Source organism: Dendropsophus ebraccatus, chromosome 5, assembly GCF_027789765.1.
Source record: "Dendropsophus ebraccatus isolate aDenEbr1 chromosome 5, aDenEbr1.pat, whole genome shotgun sequence".
Lineage (NCBI taxonomy): Eukaryota > Metazoa > Chordata > Amphibia > Anura > Hylidae > Dendropsophus > Dendropsophus ebraccatus.
The window spans coordinates 137647498-137673798 of NC_091458.1; the positions used below are offsets into that span (position 1 = coordinate 137647498).

Below are 26301 nucleotides of genomic sequence, written 5' to 3' on the forward strand. Positions count from 1 at the left end.
ACCCCTTCCTTGCTGGGATGGGTGCAGTCTGACATCAGTCTGGCCCCCAAGGGGTTAAGGGGGATGCAATACATCCTCCCTTAACCCCTTGGGGGCCAGACTGTAAGCAGCGATCTGTAAAGATGCTGCATCCCCCTATTGCATCCCCCTTAACCCCCTGGGGGCCAGACTGATGTCAGACTGCACCCATCCCAGCAAGGAAGGGGTTAAGTGACCCCCCTTCCTTGCTGGGAGGGGTGCAGTGCCGGGGAGGTGGTGGGGAGAGCTCTATACTCACCATCCGATGTCCCGATGTGTCCTCTTCGCTGGTCCGCAGCACAATGAAGTCACTGTACTGCGGACCGGCTCATTATATGTGCGCTCAGCCGAACAGCCAATCAGCTGAGCGCACATATAATTCTAAATGTTTCTTCTAATAATGCTATTGTCATAACATAATTAGAAGAAACATTTGATGTTTTAATTAAAGTAAAGTGATGATTAGTACAGAAAGCTCTATTGCCGGCATATGAATTAACGGCTTATGGAGCTTCCTGTACTAATTAATATTTAATTAATGAAACACATTTTCGTTGAAATAAATTCAGTTTCTTTGTTCAATAATTTAATTCTAACGAATCCATCATTGTGCAATTAAATATACTGTCAAAAAATAAATATATATATAAATATACATTTATTTATATATCTATTTATTTTAACAGTATATTTAATTGCAAAATGATGGAATCGTTTACATTTAATTATTGAACAATGAAAGGGACTTTATTACAAAGAAAATGTGTTTTATTAATTCAATAGATTAACCATGAGAGGCATCGGCATACTGCAGAGGAACGCAAACCCCGGTAATAGCGATTCATGTAAACTGTTTCCCTGCTTTCCCAGATGCATTCAGAGGTGTTTGCATCACTTTCTTAAGATTTTATTTGTTATTTTTAGTTGAACCAGATTTCCAAGTAAATGACCGTATGTTTTGAGCCGCATGTCTATTTTTTCCCACGGCCGGAGTTTCACCCGCACATTTACAGCCGCATAAAAAATACAGCCGCACAGTTACAGCGTCTGAACCTAGCCTGAAACCTCTCACAGGAGAGGACATGTCAGAGATGGACTAGGAGAGTCACAGTGCAGGACAGTATCCACAAAGAACAAAAAGATAGGAACTGATCCGGATAGAGCAAAGTTGCTAGAAGCCTATGAACTCTATCTTGCAGCACGGGCGTAAGCAGGAAACCCTCAGCATTCCTCTCATCCCAAGTAACAGGGTCTGGGGCTTTTGTCACCCTCTAGGACGGGTCCCCTGACACTGGTAGGGCAACAGGTGGTTCATTCCGACCAAGGTCGATGCACAGGCACAAGTATTCTTATATCTCTACCTCATCCTCCACCATCCAGGCAGAACAAATTACTACTTGGGTTGGGACTCTCGCAACATCCTACTCTCAGCTCCTCTGATTCTTCTACATATCTCTCAACACGCAACCCAGTCAGCACAACTGTACTCCTCGCTATACTCCTATCACAGATCTGGATCCTGTATTGTCAAGAATATTTTAAGTGTATTATCAAGTTTGACCCAGCTGTATGTTCTGCTGCACACAAGTACCAGCACAGTATACACACACTCTTTGGGACATCTCCCCTTTCTGTGGGTGGCAGTGTCAATAGTCCGGGAGGGTAGCTACACCACTCTGGGCCACTGTGATAACAGCCCAAGGGACCCCTCAGCAACCCGGCAGGTCACTGACCACAGGGGAACAAGGTGTATCCAGCCTCCAAAATAAAAGCAGATGTGCCACTATATCTGTGTGCCCAATCTGCACTGGCGTCCTGACACAACACCCTAGGGTCCGGTTACATCTCGGCCAACCACCACAGGAGTAGCGTCACACTCTACCATCTGGCAAGTGATCAGCCGTACCTCCGCCATAGCACCGCGGGGGCATACCACAGAACGTGACATGTTCAATGCGTTCTGTGATGCACAGCTATGTGACATATTAAATGTGTTTTCTGTGATGCACAGCTATGTGACGTGTTCAATGTGTTCCCTGTGATGCACAGCTATGTGACGTATTCAATGTGTTCCCTGTAATGCATAGCTTTGTGACGTGTTCAGTATGTTCCCTGTAATGCACAGATAGGTGATGTGTTCAATTTGTTCTCTGTGATGCAGAGCTATATTAAGTATTCAATGTGTTCCCTGTGATGCACAGCTATGTGATGTGTTCATTGTGTTCCCTGTGAAGCACAGCTACGTGATGTGTTCAATGTGTTGTCCATGGTGCTGAACACTAAGCTGACGCCGAACGCAAAGTAACTTTCTGGGTTTATAACTTTTAAACCTTAAGATATTGGAAATCTTATTTCTACACAACCACCTTCCCATAGCAAAAACTAGACTCAATATAGTGGCGTTCAAGATATTTACATTACCATAATGTATTTAGTGCCTTGTATGGCTACATCTATATCCGCATACTCGAAGCATCTGATATCTTATGATATCTCCACAAAAAATTTTAAAAAATCGTGCAATACCTTTAACCAATCTTAAGTAATTTACGTCAAAACATTGTGATCCTTCAGGGACGCACCCAGTCCTGCTAATCCAGTATGTCATGTATAAGAGACGCGAGAGAGAGCGAGAAAGTGTCTGTCACTTACTCTGGTGAAAGGAACGCTGCACAATGCTGTGGTTACTGGGATCTGCTGCGCTGCTGGCTGCACTGGGGACGGCAGGTAGGTACACGTAGTATATAGGTATGTACACATGATATATACATACATACAAGACATATATATGAGATGGCTGGTAAGTACACATAGTATATATACAGCACATATTATATATGGAATGGCAGGTAGGTACACATAGTATACATACAGTACAACACACATTATATATGGGATGGCAGGTAGGTACACATAGTATATACACACATATACAATATATTATATATGGGACAGCAGGTGGTACACATGGTATATATGAATATGTACAACATACTGTATATTATGAATGGGACGGCAGGTGGTACACATAGTATATATGAATATGTACAACATATATTATGAATGGGACGGCAGATGGTACACATAGTATATATGAATATATACAACATATATTATGAATGGGACGGCAGGTAGGTACACATAGTATATATACAGTACATATTATATATGAAACGACAGGTACACATAGTATATACACTGCTCCGCCATTTGTATAATAAAGCTTAATGCTAGGCATAAAATACATCATTCTTTATATTTGTTTTGCAGTTGATCCACTGTAATAATTCCTATGGTAGATACCATGATCTATCTAACTCCAATATTCTGTGGGTGATTGGATGGATGTGTGTGATATAAGAAATGCAGTGAAATATATTCTGCATTTTATTGCTTTCTATACTGAGGAAACACCAAGGTATATGTGGGTGTGAGTGACAAATGTTTACAAAAAGTTAATAAAGTTTACATGAAACCTACACAGTAACCCAGAGAATCCTCCAGGTGCCAATATAGTTAAAGGTGCTTACTAGAGATGAGCGAATCGCCATACTGGAATAGCCATGTTTTGGCGGCTGCATCCTGAGGGGGACCAGCCAGACACAATCTACCCTTTTCTGTAAATGGCATCATAAATAAATATGCAGATTAGCAGTCAGGCACTACAAGTCCCAGCAAAACCTTTGAATATATAAATACACAACAAAGCAGTGAGGTAATTTAACACTGTTTTTGCGTTTTAGTTTTTTCCTCCTTGTGTTTAAAAGGCCATAGCACTTGCATTTTTCCACCTAGAAACCTACATGAGCCCTTATTTTTTGCGCCACTAATTGTACTTTGCAATGACAGGCTGGATTTTTCCATAAAGTACACTGCGAAACCAGCAAAAAATTCAATGTGTGGTGAAATTGAACAAAAAAAAAACACATTTTTTTTATTTAGGGGTTTTTTGTTTTTACACCATTCGCCCTGGGGTAAAACTGACATGTTATATATGTTCCTCCAGTCGTTTCGATTAAAATGCTATATAACATGTATAACTTTTATTGTATCTGATGGCCTGTAAAAAATTCAAACCATTGTTAACAAATATATGTTCCTTGAAATCGACTTTTTGATTGCTTTTTATTAAATTTTTTCTGTATTTGATGCGACCAAAAATGCGCAATTTTGCCAGATCAGGAATGTGATTAATTAATAGTTCGGGCGATTACGCACGCGGCGATACCAAACATGTTTATTTATTTTTTTATTTATTTACTTTTCTTATAAACCTGTGAAAAGGGGGGTGATTCTGACTTTTATTAGGGGGCTTTTTACTAATAAGAACACTTTTTTTTTTTTACACATATACTAGAAGCCCCCCTGAGGTTAGGGTTATTCCCCCCTGGGGTTAGGGTTATTTCCCCTGGGGGACTTATCTAATATAAGTATACTGATCTCTCATTGAGATCTTTTCTATATAGTTACACAGCAAAGATCAATGAGATCGGCACTCGGATGCTTTCGGCTGCTGCAGCCGAAAGCATCTGAGTGCCGAGTCGGGATCAGCGCCATTTTGGCGGAGACCCTGGTCGACACCAGTCACGGAGATCGCTCCTCCGGGACAACGTCCCAGAGGAGCGATCTCCACAACTAGACACCAGGGAAGTGCTGCATCCGGTAATCCGGCACCAGCAGCACCCTGGACCGCGGCGGTTTAGAGCGAGGTCACCGCGCGGCCCCGCTCTGAACACCTCTTGCAGGTGCATGACGTACGGGTACGTCATGCGTCCTTAAGAGGTTAAAGGGGTTGTTCAGCGAAAAACTTTTTCTTTCAAATCAACTGGTGTGAGAAAGTTATATAGATTTGTAATTTACTTCTATTAAAAAATTCTCAAGCCTTCCCATACTTATTAGCTGCTGTAGGTCCTGCAGGAAATGTTGTTTTATTTTCAGTCTGACACAGTGCTCTCTGCTGCCACCTCTGGGTGAGACAGGAACTGTCCAGAGCAGGAGAGGTTTTCTATGGAAATTCATATAAAACCAAGATAGAGTTCCTGTCTCAGCCAGAGATGTCAGCAGAGAGCACTGTGTCAGACTGAAAATAAAACATTTCCTGCAGGACATACAGCAGCTGATAATTATTCATAGAAAATTATTCATAGAAAACAGAAACAGAATTCTTGTCTCGGCCACAGATGTCAGCAGAGAGCACTGTGTCAGACTGAAAATAAAACATTTCCTGCATGACAGCAGCTAATAAGTACGGGAAGACTTGAGAATTTTTAATAGACATAAATTACAAATCTATATAACTTTCTGACACCAGTTGATTTGAAAAAAAAATGCTTTTTGCTGGACAACCCCTTTAAGTCCACGCATAATCTATAAATACAAAGACAGTGAAGTAGTGAGACACTACAAGTCTCAGAAAGGTCTGATGATGCAGCAACAGGGGTGGGATACAGCAGTCAGCGATCACACTGCTCGCCCTGCACAGTTTGTATACGGTATAAAAACAAGTGAAGCTCCCTGGTGAGCGCCGCTGCCTTCCTTTTTCATTATAGTTACTACTGTGCGGAATCTTTTGAAGCATCGCAGCTTGTGTGGTGACCCCCGGTGTGGAGGTACGACCGATGGTTAAGCATGACACCAGTCCTGTGGTGGTTGGCCGAGATATAGCCTTGCACTACTACATTATCACTTACTCTTAAAAGTACAGGCTGTAACCAATAGCAACATCTATGGTGGGACACCACACTTGTATTGTGTTTCTCTTTGGTTGGTTGATTTAGGTGTACAGTGGCAACTGTTCTGTCTGGGTTTCGGATAATAGAAAAAATGAATATATATGCGATTAAGCAATAAGACACTTCACGTTTCAGGGAAAAAAAAATTACATTGAATAGATATACAGTGGAACAATGAGACACTAGAATTTCCTGTGTATATACAGAGATAAGCAGTGAGGCACTACAAGTCCCAGGAAAACCCAGAAAAAAATAAATACACAGTGAAGCACTACAGGTCCAGTAGGAATTTACTCCCTATTATGGGGCAATTGACAGCCGGCGACTATCTATAAGGGATTTTGTGCCTTCCTCTGGATCGACACAGTAGACTTAGGGTACTATTACACGGAACGATAATCGGCCGAATTGGCCCGATTCGTCCGATTATCGCTCCATGTAATAAATGCAACGATCAGCCGATGACAACGATCATCGGCTGATCGTTGATATAGGTTAGACCCTATTTTTGTCGGGCGCCGACCGCGCACCGCTACGTGTAATAGCGGTGCGTGGCCGGCGACTAACGATATACATTACCCATCCACGTTCCAGGGCTTCTCCTGCCGTCCGCTTCTCCCGGGGTCCCGTGTGCGCTCTAGCTTCACAGCGGCCTGTCAGCTGATAGGCCGCTTAGCCAATCACAGGCCGCCGGGAGAAGCGGACGGCAGGAGCAGCCCTGGAACGTGGATGGGTAACGTATGCCAGTTTAGCAAGGGCTGCAAGGACATTGGTAACGATGTCCTTGCAGCTCTTGTCAAACGATTATCGGACCGTGTAATAAAGCCAGTAAACGAGCAACGATCTAGCAGATCGGCGCTCGTTTACAGGTATTATCGGGCCCTGCTCGGCCCGTGTAATACCACCCTTAAAGGGGTTATCCAGCGCTACAAAAACATGGCCACCTTCCCCCTACTCTTGTCTCTAGATTGGGTGGGGTTTTCAAACTCAGTTCCATTGAAGTAAATGGAGCTTAATTGCAAACTGCACCTGAACTGGAGACAACAGAAGGGAAAAAGTGGCCATGTTTTTGTAGCGGTGGATAACCCCTTAAAAGCTCCTATTACACGGGCCTATCAGCAGGAGCAAGCAAGGGCCGAGCTGTCTAATCAGTGCTGGTCTACCAGTTGGGTCTATGGCCATGGGGCATGAATTCATTTTGGGGTCTGGAGTTTGGTTTTATCTAGTGGTCTGGAGTTTGAATTAATTTTGGGGTCTGGTCTGGGGAATGGAACTTTTAGGTCAGATAAAAAGCGGAGTGGGCTATGTCCTATGTCCTCTTAGTCTGCAATCAATGTTTTCTGCAAAGTTTTACATTTTAGACTGCTACAAAGTATCTAAAAGATTAGTTCTAATCTTAGATCAGCTTAGTTCTATCATTTCTCCTGTATACTATATTTGGTTGGCAACCAAAAATATCAGACTTATTGTACCCACTGTGAAGCTGGCAACTTACTTCCTTAGTCCATTCCAAGTTCTTAAATACATCAAATACAACTGTCAGGACTGGCAGGTGTAGACAAGACAAGAGACAGTGGGCCCTAGAGCTAAACCCACCCACTGTCACCTGCCTACTTGCCTCAGTCGACCCTAGGCGGTCGCGGACAACCACGAAGACGTTCCCTACGCTACGTAAATGAACACGCAGAACAGTACAGACAGACGAACACAATATAGAGTAATGGAACAAGCCAGGTCAAACCACACGGGCAACGAAGTACAAAATCAGCAACACAACGGGATAGTCAAAAGTCAGGCGGAGGTCAGAACACGGGTACATCAGGCAGAAAAAGAATATGACAGGGTTCACAGGATTAGGACAAGGGGAGCTGGGACCAGGAGTGAAGCTAATTAACCAGCACTGGAACTCTGTCTTTGCTTTGCTTTATACTGAGCAAGAGCCCGGTCCGGATCCTCATTGGATCGGCGCTCTGATTCTCCAGGCTGCAGACAGGCAGAGAAACCAGTCAATCACAGAGACCAGACAGGTGTAAAATCAAGTCCAGAAGCTTCTCAGCTTAACTCCTGCATTGCCGGAAGCTGAGAAGCAATCGGGTGTGGCACACAAAAGCAAAACACCAGGCCCAGTTCAGACAAGGCTACTGCAGATTCCTGACAACAACACTCAGAAAAAAGCTATCTATAGGAATCCACAAATCATGCATCATCTATTGCAGCTTTATTACAACTGTAAATACAACACTCAGAAAAACACACAGAGAGCCGCCACACAATACCCAATACATCCAATAAAGAGCAGCCAGGCTTTAGAGGCACCTGTTATTTTCTTATCTTAATTGGATGCATTGTGAAATTTCCCTATTGGACATGCTGATTTGCACCAATAAGGATTATTGGCTGTGCTCGTCTCATATTCTAGTCTCCTAAATACTGTACATCAGGGTGACCTTCAGTTTTTAGTTTCCTTCCTTCTTTCGAGCAGCTTCCATATCTCCCTGTCATAACCTCTAATTTGGAACAGATTTTTGAAATCTCTCAAACTTCCCAGTCCACTGGCCACTAACTCGTCTTACACTCCTCCTCCATGTTTGAGGGTAATCGGACCATTGGCATCATGTTGGTTCAGGTAACCTGTGTCCTGATGATACAGTAACATAAGGGATCTGTTGGAAGGACCCCTACGAGGGCAGTATGAGTATGATAACATACATCTACGCTTTCCAGTATTACTTATTCTCATCTTGCTGACGTGTGTTGCTGCAATCTTCAGTGTCGTCTTCATCTGCCTCAGCCACCAGCTGCCAAACCAATTAGACACACAACAAATTGGTGAACTATTTAAACAGGCAAGCTTTGCCTAGGCTTTGCCCTACTCTTCCCTAAGCCTTGCCTTAATCTTCCCTAAGCCTTGCTTTGACCATGGTCTCACTTTGCCTACTGTCTTGCCTTATAGACTGTCAGTCTTTGTGTATTTCCTGACCTGAATCCTGCCTTTGTTTGTGGCTGTCACTCCTGGTTAATCTAGTGCCAACCTATGGCTCTGTTACTAGTCTCCATTTCCATCTGTCACCACTGCTTGTTTAGCAGCCATCATGTGGCCTGAGGATCGGAACCGTTAAGTCTAATCTCACCTAAGAGATGATGGGAGAATCTCTTACAATCTCCACCTCAATGTAATCAGTATATGCAAAGAGAAAAAACAACACAAACGGCGCTGCATGTGCAGGTCAAAACACACTTTGGAGAAACATGCATATGTGTGCAAATACATGCTCAACCTCTTCCTTTTACCACTATTGTCAATGTAATCAGTGACAGATTGCAGTCTCTAGGTTCCACTTCCAAGGAAGGACACTTTGTCTTCCTCATCCCTTTTGTTATAAAAGAAGCTATACAGATAATTATATGCTACATTTTCTCTCTCCTGCAATGTTTTATACCTTAGTTTTTTGTTTGCACATGTGATTGGTGTGTGGTGGTTGCACATGTGATCGGTGTGGTGGTTGCACATGTGATCGGTGTGTGCTGGTTGCACATGTGATCGGTGTGTGCTGGTTGCACATGTGATCGGTGTGTGGTGGTTGCACATGTGATCGGTGTGTGTGTGGTTGCACATTAGAGATGAGCGAATCGGGTTCGATTCCATCCGAACCCGAATGATCGCCATCTGATTAGCAGTGGCTGCTGAACTTGGATAAAGCTCTAAGGTTGTCTGGAAAACATGGATTCAGCCATACTATATCCATGATTTCCACATAGCCTTAGGGCTTTATCCAACTTCAGCAGCCACCGCTAATCAAATGCCGAAAGTTCGGGTTCGGATGGACTCAAGCATGCTCCAGGTTCGCTCATCTCTATTGTACATGTGATCGGTGTGTGTGATGGTTGCACATGTGATCGGTGTGTGTGATGGTTGCACATGTGATCGGTGTGTGGTGGTTGCACATGTGACCGGTGTGGTGGTTGCACATGTGATCTGTTTGTGATGGTTGCCCATGTGATCGGTGTGTGATGGTTGCACATGCGATCAGTGTGTGGTGGTTGCACATGTGATCTGTTTGTGATGGTTGCCCATGTGATCGGTGTGTGATGGTTGCACATGTGATCGGTGTGTGGTGGTTGCACATGTGACCGGTGTGGTGGTTGCACATGTGATCGGTGTGTGGTGGTTGCACATGCGATCAGTGTGTGGTGGTTGCACATGTGATCTGTGTGTGATGGTTGCCCATGTGATCGGTGTGTGATGGTTGCACATGTGATCGGTGTGGTGGTTGCACATGTGATCAGTGTGTGGTGGTTGCACATGTGATCCGTGTGTGATGGTTGCCCATGTGATCGGTGTGTGATGGTTGCACATGTGATCCGTGTGTGGTGGTTGCACATGTGATTGGTGTGGTGGTTGCACATGTGATCGGTGTGTGGTAGTTGCACATGAGATCTGTGTATGGTGGTGATCGGTGTGTGGTGGCATTAGGTGTGTGATGGTTACACATCCAATTCATCTAATTCATGCATGTCCCTGACACTTTATAAACGTGCACCACAACTAGCCAGTGTGTAACTTACTAACTTGGCATACAGCACTATCTGCTGTCCACATACCCACAGTTGAAGTGTAAACCAGTTTGTGCTTATTTATTATGTGATCATTGTGCGTAAACTTCTAAGTCTGAAATGCTGTTCTTTTCCTGTCAGTGGTGGATGCAGCCTGCACCCCGGCCTGCCTTCCCGATGAAGCATGCACATCTTTGAACAACACAGCTTGTGCCGCTAATACAACCTACTATCAGAGCCTGGGCATGAGTAAGTTGTTGTATTAGTAGATGTAATGCACTGGTATGCATACAGTATATAGCGGAGAGCTCACCTCTGTGATATATGTCATCTTTGCAGGTGTGAGCAATGTAAGCACTACGGTAGACTGTAAAGGAGCAAACATGACTGTGTCAGTGCCAAAGAACTTGCTGGAGTTTCTGAACTATAACCCTTCGGCTTCCGCTCTGTCCCAGAATAACTGCACGGGAGCAGTGGTAAACATAGTGCAAGGGCAGCGCGTGTATTCACTGACTGTACAAACCAAGGAGGGAACCTGTGGGAACACAATGATGGTAAGATGAGGAATAACTCTGCCACAATACATCCAGTATATTACAATATGTCTTCTTATAATATCTAGGGAGGGGATGTCATAGCTTTTTAGCTGAACTTATGGACCTTTTACATGGGCCAATTCTTACGCAAAAAAATCAGTAAATCGTTCAACTCTTGTGGTGTAAATGCGGCAATGATCAAATTACGAACAATATTTATTTTGTATGTCATGCATCTTTTGTGCCAAACTCAAAATCATTGTTAATCGTTCTCAAGTCTTCCAGTGTAAACACTCATTGTTCCCAGTATATAAATACAGACCCAATTACCAATATTCACCGATTATACACAAACGCAATTACAAAGTATTTACAATACAGTTGTACCTTGGTTTAAGAGTAACTTGGATTGAGAGCGTTTTGCAAGAAGAGCTCACAGTTTTTTTAAATTGTAACTTGGTTTAAGAGCATTGCTTTGGTTTAAGAGCTCCCTGTACTGGGTGGTAGAGGGAGTGGGGGAGGAGCATGATCTTCATAGCGGTGTCTACAGCACTGTACTCTGACCCAGGAAGTCTCCCTCACCTTCCAAATCATAGCAGATCCACTTCAGGCTGGAGCTTGCATCAGGGGACAGGACTGTGGAGGTAATCGCTTCATAGCTTTAACCCCTCTCTCCCCGGACAGAGAGCGCTGCATGTATGTGCCCACATCTGCCCTACTCATTCCTTCATGCACCCTGCAGTCTCTGTCAGCCCTTGTTTTTCCCATCCTCTCCATTCCTGCTATAATGTGCCTGCGCTAACACTCAGCTATACACACTGCTGCTATAATCTGCCTGCACTTACATTCAGCTATACACACTGCTGCTATAATTTGCCTGCACTTACACTCAGCTATACAAACTGCTGTATAGAAAATTTTCTGTCACTGTCCTCCTGCACAGCTCTGTGATTCTCACTTCCTGATTGGTCCATGCTGAACCCACACCCCTTTCCCACAGCTGTCATGTGACCACACAGACCTCTGACAGCAGCCCTGCTTCTCTATTCAAGCCTGTTGTACTTACTATACATTATACTCCACATGCTGATTTCTATACTGTACAGTAACTTATAATATCACATTTTCAGCAGTTTCTAAATGTTTGTTCCATTTGTTTTGCATATTGTTCAGAAAATAAAATCATTATTTTTGGGCTGTGGAACCATTTTTCTGCATTTCAATGATTTGTTATGGGACAATTTGCTTTGCTTTAAGAGTGATATGGATTACAAGCACGGTCCCGGAACGAATTATGCTCGTAATCCAAGGCATCACTGTGTATATAAACACAATACTTATACAAATGAATATTTACAGATTGTATAGGAACGCAGTTAAGACTTTTCATGGCAATTTATCTTCGCTATCGTCTATCGTTTAAAAAAAATTATCACTTGTCATTTGCTCATCGGGAGATTAAGCGATTTATCTGTGCGTGTAAAATGACTGCTGTATAATTCCACATAAAGTCCACTTCCAAAGATGTTCTGCAGCAGCTAGTAGTAATGCTGTATTCATAATGAATCACAAGGGTCCCCACCACACATTGAAAGCACCATAAATGTGACCCTACATGTTACAATTTAGCTTATTTCAGGAATTAGGTGAGGTCCGCTTAGCCAGTCAGCAGTCATAGTGGGGTCCCACCTCGGCTGCTAACTGGCTGAGCGGACCTTATAAATCATGATCCGGGTCCCCACTCAGACCAGGAAGCAGCCGGGGACCAAAGGACCGGAGCAGTGGTATGTGGTTACCAGTGCTGGAGTGGGGGAGGTAAGAGTATGTTTTTTTTTTTTTATCCTATCATGGGCAATCAATCAACTACTGACCAGAACACTAAGGGGGGAATTTATAATTGCTTATGCTTTGTTTTGTTTTATCATTTTTTTCCCCAAATTCATTGTTGCTCAAAAAGTTTAAATCATGCAAAATTTACAAAAGTTTTTACACAAAATAGATAACATTTCATGCAAATAAAAAACCTTCAATAAAAAAAAAACACAATTTTTAGACAATAAATTACCCCCAATGTGTTTCCAGCCTCAGGCTATGTTCACACACAGTATTTTTGTTCAGTATTTTGCAACCAACACCAGGAGTGGAATAAAAAAATACAGAAAGGCTACGTTTACAAACTTAATTACAAAAATAATTACTGTTATTTTAATTGTTTTAAACTAACAGCAATTATTTGATATTAAATGGTTGCCACACAAAATTTCAACGGTATGTGAACATAGCCTTTCTGTATTTTTAATCCACTCCTCTTTTTGGTTGAAAATAATGTGTGTGAACATAGCCTAAGGCAGGGGTACTCAACAACTTTTAGTGAGGGTCCGCTTACCGGGGTCTATTGTCAGGTGAAGGTCCGAGCTGAACATCAGTAGAAAACGTGTTTTGTTACTTTTCACAAACGTTCAACCATTTACATACAGACTTGCTGCTTATTAGCGGGACAACTGGCAAATTTTCTCTCTCACCAGCCCTTTGATATTAGGTACAAAGGGGGTGACTGCCCTGGTAGTATATAGCCCCCCTGTTGCTCCCCCAGTAGTGTATAGCCCCCCTGTGAGCTCTGCCCCAGTAGTATATAGCCCCCTGTGAGCTCCCCCCAGTAGTATATTGCCCCCCCTGTGCGCTCTCCCCCAGTAGTATATAGCCCTCCTGTGAGCTCCCCCCAGTAGTATATAGCCCCCCTGTAGTATATAGCCCCCCTGTGCTCTCCCCCTGTAGTATATAGCCCCCCGTGTGCTCTCCCCCTGTAGTATATAGCCCCCTGTGAGCTCCCACCAGTAATATATAGCCCCCCTGTGCTCTCCCCCTGTAGTATATAGCCCCCCTGTGCTCTCCCCCTGTAGTATATAGCCCCCCCTGTGAGCTCTCCCCCAGTAGTATATAGCCCCCGTGCTCTCCCCCTGTTGTATATAGCCACCTGTGCTCTACCCCTGTAGTATATAGCCCCTGTGCACTCCCCAACAGTAGTATATAGCCCCCTGTGAGCTCCCCCCAGTAGTATATAGCCCCCCTGTGAGCTCCCCCCAGTAGTATATAGCCCCCCTGTGAGCTCCCCCAATAGTATATAGCCCCCCCAGTAGTATTTAGCCCCCTGTGCACTCCCCCACAGTAGTATATAGCCCCCTGTGAGCTCCCCCCAGTAGTATATAGCCCCCTGTGAGCTCACCCCAATAGTATATAGCCCCCCGTGAGCTCCCCCCAGTAGTATATATAGCCCCCCCCCCCTGTGCACTCTCCCCTTATAGATGGCCCCTAGACAAAAAAAAACAAAACAAACAAACCACAACTCACCTAGCACCTCGCTCCCCCGCCGTCTTCTTCTCTTCTCCTGTCGGTCCGGCCCCCGTCTGATACACGCTCTCTGGGGACGTCCCAGGGATTCCCCATCAGAGCGTACACCAGTGACCTCAGTGTATGCCGCTGGCCTGCACTTCCCGGAAGTACAGGACGGCGGCGCACATTGAGGTCTGTGGTGCACGCTCTGCTGGGGAATCCCCGGGACGTCCCCAGAGAGCGCGTATCAACCGGGGGCCGGGCCGACACTGCCGCGGGAGGCATTGCGGTGGGGAGGGGGACCTCCTAACCGCCCCGGATCCGGTCCGTCCCGGGGCGGTGAGGAGGGCTGACCAGTGGTCCGGACAGCTGGCCTCCGAACCCGGACCGCGGTCCGCCAGTTGAGGACCCCTGGCCTAAGGCTACATTCACACATTCCCTAGTTCTGTCCATAACTGCGGATCTGGACTTGCTACAGCTGTCCGTAAAGTCGACTGTCATTTTCCAAATGTGTGAACACAGCTTTAGGGTACTAAAAGGAGGGTCCTGGGGACCTACGGCTGCCAAGAGACATTGAGAATTACATTAATGGCAACATTTCTAAATCGTATATGATAGAAACCTCTAGTTATAATTATGTGTGTTTGTTAACGCATAGCAGTATATGGTACTTGGTACTTTGCAGCAGCTTACTTTGCATGCACTTCTATTTTTGTCATCTGAGTAGGGAACCTTTGAAAATTCCTCAAAGCATTTGTTGCCAGTCAATACCCTGGGGGATGCATTATAAGTTGGATGCCCTAAATCTTTTTTATGGTATAGAATATGAAGGGGGAGATTCATAAAACATGGTGTAAAGTAAAACTGGCCAAGTTGCCCCTAGCAACCAATCAGATTCCACCATTCCTTTTTCAAAGAATCTGTGAGGAAAGTAAAGTGGAATCTGATTGGTTGCTAGTGGCAACTGAACCAGTTTAATACACCAGTTTTGATAAATCTCCCCCAAAGTGTCTTATTTTTTTAGCTACTTTATTGAAAAAACAGCGCCACCCCAGACTACAAAGTTGCAGATTAAGCCAGTCAGAGACTTGTTTACATCAGCCGTCTCAGAAAGGAGAAGAGGACAGAGAGAAAAGCTCACACACAGATTTTTGTGTTTTTAGCAGAAAGCAGCATCTCATAACTGGGGAAAGGAGACTGAATAGATAATAACAAGTATAAAAGGAATTGTTAGTCTCACCACGGACAGCAACATATCAAAGGTTATGTTTGAGTGGAATATGTGGGTTCACAAGTAACAGAATGCGAGTTTGCAGTGAAATCCACTGTGATTCCCCTCCTGTCAGTTTCAATAGGATTACATACTACTGCTGTATGCTGAGCATCCTGTATAGATATCCTGTAAGTATCCTGAGTATGTAAGCAGCAGCCCCCTTAACCCCAACTCCCCCCCACCCCCCACCCCGCGGCCCAGAGCACACATTTCCCGGTCCGCATTGCGGCTTGTTCTGTGGCTCCCGGCGTCCTGATGTCCCGCTCAGCCAATCAGTGGTTGCAGCGGGATGTCAGGAGCCACAGAACAAGCCAGAGCGCAAACCGGTGTAACAGGCCAGAGTATACCCCCAGCCCAGACTATACCCGGGGTTAAAATGGCCTAGGCTAGGTTATACCCCGGGTATATTTTGGCCTAGGCTATTTTATACCCCGGGGTATATTTTGGCCTAGGCCAATTCATACCCCCTTAGGCCATTTTATACCTCCATGAAATCAGTAGCATTTAGTGATATACACAAGAAGTACTTAATTTTTCAACATTTTATTGGGGATTCGGCTTTGTCTGCGGAATTAAGTGAGAAGCTACTGATGAAAATCTTAAAAATCTAAACACATAGGAGGAGATTTATCAAACATGGGGGGAGATTTATCAAACATGGTGTAAAGTGAAACTGGCTCAGTTGCCCCTAGCAACCAATTCACCTTTCATTTTACAAAGAGTCTGTGAGGAATGAAAGGTGGAATCTGATTGGTTGCCTCCCCCATAGGCCTCATTCAAACTGAGCAAGATCGTTGAAATTCCATGGCAGAGCGCTACGCCACGGAATCCCGCCGTTCTCAGTGTCTCACTGTGAGTGAAGAAGAGGGCGCATGAGTGTCCGCTTCTTCCCCACTCCGCTCAAAGAAAAGACATGTCATTTCTGTGGGCGGAGAGTGGCGGCAGCAGAGGAGAGCGCGGCCTCTTCTTCACTCAAAGCAGCACACTAAGCATGGCGGGATTCCGCGGCGGAGCGCTCCGACATTCCGACATTCTTGCTCAGTGTGAACGGGGCCATAGGGGACATTTATCATTATGGGGTTTTGATCCAAACCAGCATGGCTTTACTGAGGGCCGATCATGTCAGACTAATCTCATTGATTTCTTTGATTATGCCACAAAAGTGCTGTGGATATCGCCTATCTGGACTTCAGCAAAGCTTTTGATACAGTTCCCCATAAAGAGGTGATAGAGAAGTTGGAGGTGGAGGGTGTGAGGCATAAACCATATCAGGAAAGACTGAAGGATTTGAATCTGTATAGTCTGGAGGAAAGAAGGGAAAGGGGGGACATGATTGAAACCTTTAAGTATGTTAAGGGACTAAATAAGGTTCAGGAGGGAAGTGTTTTTAGTAAAAAAACTGAGCTCAAGAACAAGAGGACACAGTTGCGGGGAAAGATCAGAAGCAATGTGAGAAAATATTTTTTACTGAAAGAGTAGTAGATACCTTGAACAAACTTCCAGCAGAGGTGGTTGGTAAATCTACAATAACAGAATTTAAACACACCTGGGATAAACATACATCTATCCTAAGATAATAAGACAGAAAATACTAAAAGGGCAGACTAGATGGACCCAGTGATCTTTTTCTGCCGACAATCTTCTATGTTTCTATGTTACTCTTCGGCTTTAACTTTGCAAAAACTACTTTTTTGCGGAGTGGATCAGTGGTCAAGAGCTAATCAGTTTTTAATATGGATGTGTGGATGACCCCATTAAAACCAATGGGTCCTTTTTCTATCTGTAAATCAGGATCCTAAGGCCTAACAGCCATACACTCTCAGCACTGGTTTATGAATACGTCCTTTACAGATCAGCATGTTTACTTGCTTTCATTTTTTATCATCTGCTTCTTTTTTATTTCACTTGCAGAAAAACACAACCCATGTAACGTTTGCAAATAGCCTTTACATCCCTGGACTGAACAGCAATGGACTCATCACTGTAGGAAACATCAGTATCCAGTTCTCCTGCACCTACAATATTACCATGCAGACAGCACTATACACAGTGTTTAAACCAGTTATGACGTATGTATGCCCACTTGACTAAGCATATATATTTGTTTATATAGATATAGATAAAGGGGTAATCCAGAGTAAAAAAAATATTTTACATTATGCTGAGGCTGATAAAGAACTAGTTATACTCATGTTCCCTGGTTCCCCGCAGCTCTCTCCAGTGCCCCACTGCTTGTCTCTTCTCCCTGACCTCACAGCAGAACCTGCCTGCACAGCCAATCATTGGAGGGAGCGCTGCTTAGGCCGGTGAATGATGGAGACGACAGGTTCTGTATAGTCATCTCATCCAGGACACAGGGAGAAGAGAAAAACAGAAGATGATGCAGTGGGATTTGTGGGGGACCAGGGCAGCTAGCCCGACACTACAACACAACATAAATATAAATATATATATATATATATATATATATGAATTACACCAGAATACCCTTTAAAGTAATAACTAAAATAGAGGTTAACATAACAATGTATTGAGTGGTGCAGTTTTAGGCATTAATATGTCCATATGTATTACTATGTCCACTAACAGATCCCAGAACCTGAACTCAGGTGGCACGGGGGGTGATGGGACCACTACCCTTGCAGCCTATTCTAGTCCATCATACACCAACCCCATACAGCAGTCACAGCAGCAAGTCTTACCGGTCGGAACTACTCTCTACTTTGGGATGATTACACAGTTTCCTGACCCTGCATTTGTTCTTCGGGTAACACAATGCTTTGCTACTCCTACTAGTGATGGCACCGGCTCATTAAAAATACAGCTGATCCAAGGCGGGTAAGAAATGACTGTACAACTCATAGAATACACAAAATCATTATAAACTGACTGCTGTATACTTATTATACAGAATTTAGAGATAAAAACGAATGTTGTCACCTCGAGATATATAACCTATTAATATAGTGTTATCACTATTAGTTCTGACTTTAGTGTGTGTTTGCATGTTTTACCACTGACAGGAAATGGAAAATAGAAATGCCATAACCTGGTGTTGTTAGCATTGGGCTAGGTGTTGGTGTACAACTAGGCACTAGTCACAGTGGCGAGGTGTGGTATGCCCACCCCTGGGTATACTAGCACTGGGCTATAAAGGTAGAACAGGTGTAGGTGCAAGGGCAGAGTAAACAAAACTCCAAAAATACAACTCCAAAAATGCAAACTGCAAAACTACAACTCCCATCATGCCTGGGCAGCCAAAGACATATCTTTGGTTGTTCAGGCATGATGGGAATTGTAGTTTTGCAACAGCTGGAGTGTCAAGGTTAGCCATGCCTGAGTTAGGTGGTAGTGGAGTTAAGCTTGACTTGTGAGAAAGCTAAGGGACTACCGAGGGGCCTTGTCCAAGTAGTGCAGTACTCTGTCGGGGCAGCTTAGTGAATAAATCTTGATAGAAGCTCGTACTCACGGTTTGAACAGGTATCGCCTCCTGCCAGAAGAGATCGCAGAGTGCTAGGCCTGGTGGTACGATTCCCGGGCTTAAACAACTGGGTGTAAATAGCTACTCAAGGTTCCTCGAGATGGCTTAACGGAGTACTTCGGCTTCATTTGCTCTTAGCTCCCCTGCAGACAAACCCTAATAATTTCTGGAATGTCCTGACTAGAGTACAGATTGTCACCCCTGACGTAGACAAGGTTTTCCATGTAGGTTAGTTGCCCCACCTTTAGCAATACATAGTGGCTATACTATACCAACTAGCTAGAATCTCTCACCTTCTCTCCTCTAGTCTAGTCTGAACTCCCACCCAGGAACTGACAAGGAGTTTTATAGTGGGGTCGGGACTAAGCTCCTAGTGGTGAGAAAGCTTGTGAAAGAGACAGGACCTAGCTGTGTGATAGGCTGTGTGGTGTGTGGTACCCAGTATAAGGATTGGACAACAAGATAATTTGCCGAATCTATCACTCTGTGTAATGGGGCCCTTATTCATCCCACACAGTAAAATTCAGTGAAACCTTGGATTACGAGCATAATTCCTTCTGGGAACGTGCTTGTTATCCAAATCAGTCGTATATTAAAGTAAATTTTCCCAAAAGAAATAATTGAAAAGCAGGGAATTCGTTCCACAATCCAAAAATAAGGTAGGTACGGTGTTCTGTATGAAAAGAGAAGAATGTATCAGTAAGGGGTTAATCAGTTAACTCTCCCTCCACACACAACTCCCCAGGTGGCTGCATACCTGCTGGTGCTGGTACCTCCTGGTCCTATCGACAGCTGTCTGGAGCATCTATCAGTGAAAGGATTAATTCCGGGGTCAGAGGGAAGCAGCAGTGCCGAGGACAGGCATCAGTGTAGAGCCAGAAGATGTCCGATCACCAGCAGAGTTGATCAGATAGCGGTGGGTTAAAATGAGAAGTTTTCTAATCAGTACAGGATGGGGACACAGGAGGCCCATATTACTAAATCTTGCTTGTGTACTGAGTTAGGGTAGCTTCGAATTTTAAGCTGCAAGTTTGCAGCGAAATCCGCTGCGAATCCTGGTTCTGTCACTTCAATGGGGTAACATACCCGCAGCGGAATTTTCATTTCGGTGTAAATATGTAACCCGGCCCCTTTAACCCCCGTGGCATACATTACCTGCTTGGCCCACGGCTGCATGTGAGGCTCCCAACTCGCGGTCCCACTCAGCCAATCAGTGACTGCAGCGGGACCGTGCACTGATTGGCTGAGCAGGTCTGACGGGAGCCGGCAGCCTCACATGCAGTGGGCTAAGCAGCTAATATATGCTGCAGGCTGGGGGAGTTAAAGGGGCCGGGTTACATACTTGCAGCGGAATGAAAATTCCGCAACAGGTATGTAACCCAATTAAGGTGACAGTACCAGGATTCGCTGCAGATTTCGCTGCGCATTCTGAGTTTGAAATCCATTGAAAATCCAGTATGTGTGAAGCTACCCTTACAATTTTTTTTTAATTATCAGCTTTTCTGGCAAAATGCTCTCAGACCAAGTTACTAGTAATCCAAGGTTTCATTGTAAGAACAAAATACAGCCGTAATTATGAGTGAAAATAAAGCAACGAACACGAATAAAAAAAAATTAACAATTGTTTGCAAAATCAGGCTATGTTCACCCGACATATATTTTGGTAAAATCACAGCCGTTGTTGCACATTGCAACAACGGGCATGATTATTACGAAAATATAGGTTACCTTGCCGTCTATGGGATCCCAGCTGGAGAGTATACACATGGTATACGCTCCGGCCGGGATCCCTAGCAGCGCAGTAAACAACAGACATGTCAGTTTTCTGCGGCCGCTATTCTTTGTATAGCGGCCGCAGAAAACCCTGTCAGTGCACACTGTGGAGTGAGTGCCCTGGCCGCACGACCATAGTATGCAGTGGAGAGTTCTGATGCGTGATGCAGTACCGGCCGAGATGATCTTTTCAGACACTGGCCATTCCGTGACCAGGCCGGGTCATGGAACGGCCAGGGTCATACAATGTGTGAACATAGCCTCAGGTGGTTAATACTAAGCATGTTCATTATGGCCATTATTCTATACTATGCAGGCACTGCTGGACAATTTCCCATTGACTTCAATGGGGCACAATATTATATTGAAAATACAGCAAAAGTAAGGTCATATTTTCGTATTATTTTACTGTGGATATAGCATAAAAATCTGGCGTGTCTCCCTAGGCGGTAATAGTGAATAGGAATTCTTTGCAGCCTTGTCACCATACGACGACATCCATTCCAGTAATGAGATTATGTTCTGTAATATATTATGTAAGATCCTAATGAAGACACCATCCCAGTAAGTTACCATCGCGTCTTATTGCTCACTGAAATAGAACATGAAGTCGGATGTATGTTCATGTCACCTTGTTTGTTAAGTCCTGTATGTTCTTCATTTTCTCTGGCAGTTGTCCAGTGAGTGGTGATGGCCCAAACATCCAGGTGGTTAGTAATGGCGTCTCTAAGGAGGTCAGATTCAGCATTACATCATTTTACTTCCAAGGCTCCGATTCTGTCTACATATTCTGTGACGCTAAATTATGTCAGACTGCATCCGGCACCTGCGCATCAGTAAGTCACTTTCACATCTCATAGTCTCATAACATCCCTCGTTTTACATGCCAGGGTTTTTATTATGTTTCGGTTTCTTTTCTTTTTTTTTTTAGTGTTCTTCGTCTCGTGATGTTTCTGAGAGTCCAGCGCAATTCGTTCTTGGACCATTTTCATTCTTAGGTAAAAGAAATAGTCTATGCATTTATACACACCGGGCAGATTTACATTCTGTTATTGTAGATTTACCAACCACATCTGCTGGAAGTTTGTTCCAAGCATCTACTACTCTTTCCTTTTGTTCTTGAGTTCAGTTTTTTTTTCCCTAAAAACACTTCCCTCCTGAACCTTATTTAGTCCTTTAGGCTGTTAGAAATCATTGCCCCTAAATCCTTCTCTTCTGAAGTCTTTGCCAACACAGAACTGCAGATATTATATTTGGATTGAGGATTCCTTCTCCCCAAGTGCATTATTTTACATTTGGAAACACTGAACTGCAGTTTCCATTGTTTGGACCCCTTATCCAGCAAAGCTAAATCATTTTCCATATTACTGACACCTCCAGGTACATCAACCCTATTGCACACTTTTGTGTCATCAGCAAACAGACAAATATTTTTCTACCAAACCTTTTTCTATGTCACTTACAAACTTATTTAAAAGAATAGAACCCAGCACAGACCCCTGTGGCCACCACTTGTAACCAGTCTCTGCTCGGAATATAAACCATTAACAACAACCCTTGATACCTATGCTTTAGCCAACAAATCCACTAAACTATGCAGGGATTAAGTACAATTTTCTCTAACTTCTCTTTATGGGTAACTGTAGAGAGGCAGAAGTCCAGAAGCATTTCTCTAAAGAGGAAAGATATAGAGACCTCCCTCCCACCTTCATCATATTCGTTATACACTATCCATGGGTTCTGTTTATTATTGTGGCTCAGCTATATTTAAAGCAAACATATTAGTGGTGTACAATAAGGCTTACCCTGAATCCATAGATGCCACTCTTATGGCAATCCTGTGCTCCAGCACTGAGATATAAGATTAAAAAACAATATGCAAATTCAGGGATAATTCCCCAGGGCTGCAGAGGCCCAGCAACTTGGCCCCGTCCCTTGCATTCTACTTTTGCCCTAACCTTTCTGCTTCTCCCAGCACTGGGCATGGATTGAGGCCCTGGGAGCAGATCAGAGACCAGGCTGAAAGTAAAGACTTCTGTCTGTCAGTCTACAATCTGTGAGTGTATACTGAGGGGCCTGGAGGCATTGGTGTGCTGAACTTCTGCCGCCCAGGCTTATGCCCTGTGGCTTTATTCACGAATTAGCATATTCTTTGTAACACATATGCCAGCCACTGGTAGATGAAGTGACTGCGGTCAGGTGATTTCCCACAGGTATACAAGCTTTGTATGGTCTCTCACCTTCATCCTCGGTGCTCTTTCAGTGTATTAAATAGTTCTATCCTCTGGCTAATTGGGCAATTTCAAGCACTGGGGTCTGGGCTATCAACCCTGAGCCCCGATCTGCCTCCTGGTAGCCCGCTCCTTCTAATGAATATCAACGTAGCAGGCCCGCTGGGGGTGGACAGGATCGGTGCTCTGGGGGTGCCAGCAGCTAAGACCAATAGGGAGATTGGTCTTAGCTGCTGATTGTTTCTCTTTAACAACTGTCTGTCCCGAGGATAGAAATATAAGGAGTTTAACACTTACAGTAATTTCATATTATGGCTAATTTTTTAAGAACTGTAACAGAGGATACCATAGAGAAGCGAGGCTACACGCTTCTTTATAATTACAGACTCAAATTTTGTATTTGGTAATAAGAAATGATGGCACCCGCACTAAGAAGTGAAAGGGATCTGTAAATAATAAATGTGACGCCTACTACAGATCTTAAAGATTTGTTTCTGTTTTTCTCTCTTTCTAGATAACTCACTCTTCTCCTCCAGCAGTCAGAAAGGTAAGATATCCTGCTCCATGGCAAAACATATTGGCTCACATTCACTCTGTCTTATGAGAAGTGTGGTTTCACATGCAACAATACTGTTGCACACTGACTGTCTGGTACACGTTATATTAAAGAAGAAGTCCGGCCAAAATGAAAAATCCAGGGTTGTCGGGGGTGGAGGAAACATAATAATGTGACACCTGAATCTATACTTACCCACAATAATGCATCAACACTCACACACCCGCGCCAGCCTCCTGCAGTTTCCACAACATCACAATCTGGGTCAGGAATGCCCGCTTAGCCAGTCAGTGGGGCAGGACACCACTGTAGTCACTGACTGGCTGAGCTGGCCCTGCCCACTAGGTTGTGACAACACTGAAACCTGGGAAAAACTGGATTTTCTTTGGTCCCACACCCTCCTGCCGGCCCAGTATTTTTCACTTTGGCCAGAGTTCTCCTTTAAGTTTGTACTAGAAATTGTAAAATGTACCACACTAAGTCAAGTATAAAAGGTAAAAAGCACTTACCCAGAATGGCTTTCATTAAGAAATATATATTTTCTTCCAGGTGTGTCTGTGACTTTGCTGCTGGGCAGCCTTCTGTGCTTCTGCATACATCTTATATCTCAAGTCATATGACTCTAAATATTAAGATTTTAGTGGAGAAGTTCTTTGGGCTTTCTTCTGGACTGAACTACTAATCATCCAAAAGTGGAAATCGTCTTTTCTTACCTGCAATCCAATAAATATGTTATTTCCGGCGTCATCGGTCGTAGAGAAACTGATTACTAAAGACTTGGGTGCTTTTCCATGTATAGATATCAGACCGATTCCCATCCATTCTAAAATCATAAATAATATTCTCTCAACTGTTGTGGAAATGGCCGCTGATTGACCTGATCGCCATCTGTCTCATCTGCCAGAGACCTGACATCCTCGATGGAGTATAAACAGCATCTGTCCGACAACTCCATCATAGGGAATAGAACCATCACACAGGAGGAAGCTAGCAACTGGTTCTGTCCTAAATAAAGAATCTGTTGGTGTAAATGGCCGGCACCAGGCTCATTATTAATAAAATCCAGTCACAAAAGGCCGATAAATCATTGGTGACCCAATGCATCCTATTCATAAAGGCCATTTCACATGGGTCAACCTTGCCTTGGAAACAAGGGCCGAGGGGCGAAATCGCAGGATTGTAGGCAAGGCCTGTAACTTTGTCATGGTCTGCTTCACATTCCCATTTACAGTGGTGACAAAGTGCGATTAGCCAATGAACATAGAGCTGATGGCCGCTTACATTGGACAATTATCAGCAGTGAGTTTCCCTGTCGATAATCAGCTCATGTAAAAGGACTTTATGAATACTTATGTTTAGAGTGAAAGGTAAGGACAAGTAAAATCAAAGTGAACTTACAACCTTCGGAGCCTTAGGGTATATTCACACTGAGTAAGTCAGGAAGAATTCTGCAGTGGAAAGTCCCACCTGCCTCAGTGTGTTATAGCCTGTCTATGGGAGAGCGCATGCGCCTCCACTGATTTACTCAGTGTGAACATACCCTAAGGCTGCGACGGTTGTAAGTTCACTTTGATTTTACTTGTCCTTACTTTTCACGCTAAACATTAGTATTCATAAGATCCTTTTACATGAGCCGATTATCAGCAGGAACTTTCTGCCGCGGAATCCCGCCTGCCTCAGTGACAGGTTACTTCCGCGAACGGAGAGCGGCGGCAGCAGCGGCGCACAAGCTCTCTCACAGACAGGCTATGGCAGACTGAGGGGGAATTCCGCAACCTGATTTACTTAGTGTGAACATACCCTTAGGCTATGTTCACACTACGTAAAAGTGCGGCCGCTGTTGCCATCGGCAACAACGGCTCTACTTTGTGCAGTGTGTAACATAGCCTATCTTCTATGGGATCCCGGCCGGAGCGTATACACATCCTATACTATCTGGCCGGGATCCCGGGCAGAGACCGTCCGTTCCGTGACCCGGCCGGCTCACGGAAAGGCCGGTCTCATAAATAGTGAACATAGCCTTATACTCCAAATGTGGACATGGTTAATAAGATTATACAATATTTTTTTTTTGTTTACATATATAAAAAATTAGAAATCAAGCGAATATAAGAAAGACTGTTATATATTCTACTTTTCTCTGTTGTTCTCCCACCTCCCATTCACTTCTTTATCAAGAAATAGTCTACATTACATAGAAGAAATGTTCAGTGCCAATTAAAACCTATGGAAGGGGAGGGGCTGAGGGGGATGAGAGAGATGGAAGAGGAGATAAACAGCCTGTGCAGACTATCTGGCCACAGAAAACGCCAACTACCAAGGAAATTGCTTTTAATGAGGGGTTATGGGGGGGGGCTTACTACTAGAGGAGATGCCTACATGGAGAAAAGGGGGTCTACCCACCAGGAAGTTGAGTACATAGGAGGGGGACTAACTACCTGGAGCCTGGGGAGATGCCTACATGGGAGGCAGGGGGAGATAGGAGAGAGAGGGGTTAACTATCAGGAGAAATACCTATATTCTGGGGGGGAGACTACCAGTGGAGATGCCTATGGAAGGGGGATAACTACCATGGAGATAACTACATGGGGGGGGGGGTTAAATACTAGGGGGTGATTACCTAGAGTGAAGTGCCTACATCGGGTATAATACATATTAACCCCTTAGCGACCCATGACGTATCTGATACATCATGGTGCCGCGTTGGGTGTTCAGAGAGGGCTCCGAACGGCGCTGATCCCGGCTGACATGTGCAGCCGGGCAGTGCCTCTATTAGCCGGCGCGGGTCCCGTTGCCGCGCCAGCTAATTAAGCCTCT

General features: G+C 44.2%; 1 protein-coding gene across 1 annotated transcript; it reads left to right on the forward strand.

Moving 5' to 3' along the window:
• Positions 1-2684: 2684 nt before the first annotated feature.
• On the forward strand, positions 2685-24461 carry LOC138793847 (uromodulin-like). Its single transcript, XM_069972559.1, has 9 exons — positions 2685-2745; positions 10446-10553; positions 10644-10858; positions 17355-17512; positions 18033-18281; positions 21371-21533; positions 21629-21695; positions 23443-23475; positions 24034-24461. Exons 1-9 carry the CDS (start codon positions 2694-2696, stop codon positions 24102-24104), a joined length of 1116 nt encoding a protein of 371 aa, XP_069828660.1. The 5' UTR covers positions 2685-2693; the 3' UTR covers positions 24105-24461.
• The last annotated feature ends 1840 nt before the right edge of the window (positions 24462-26301 follow it).

Bases quoted from the DNA above. Each gene is read 5' to 3' on its own strand.
- LOC138793847 (XM_069972559.1), top strand. From the start codon at position 2,694: ATGCTGTGGTTACTGGGATCTGCTGCGCTGCTGGCTGCACTGGGGACG. The intron at 17,513-18,032 runs GTATGTATGCCC...GTCCACTAACAG, and splicing joins GTGTTTAAACCAGTTATGAC to ATCCCAGAACCTGAACTCAG. The intron at 21,696-23,442 runs GTAAAAGAAATA...CTCTCTTTCTAG, and splicing joins TGGACCATTTTCATTCTTAG to ATAACTCACTCTTCTCCTCC.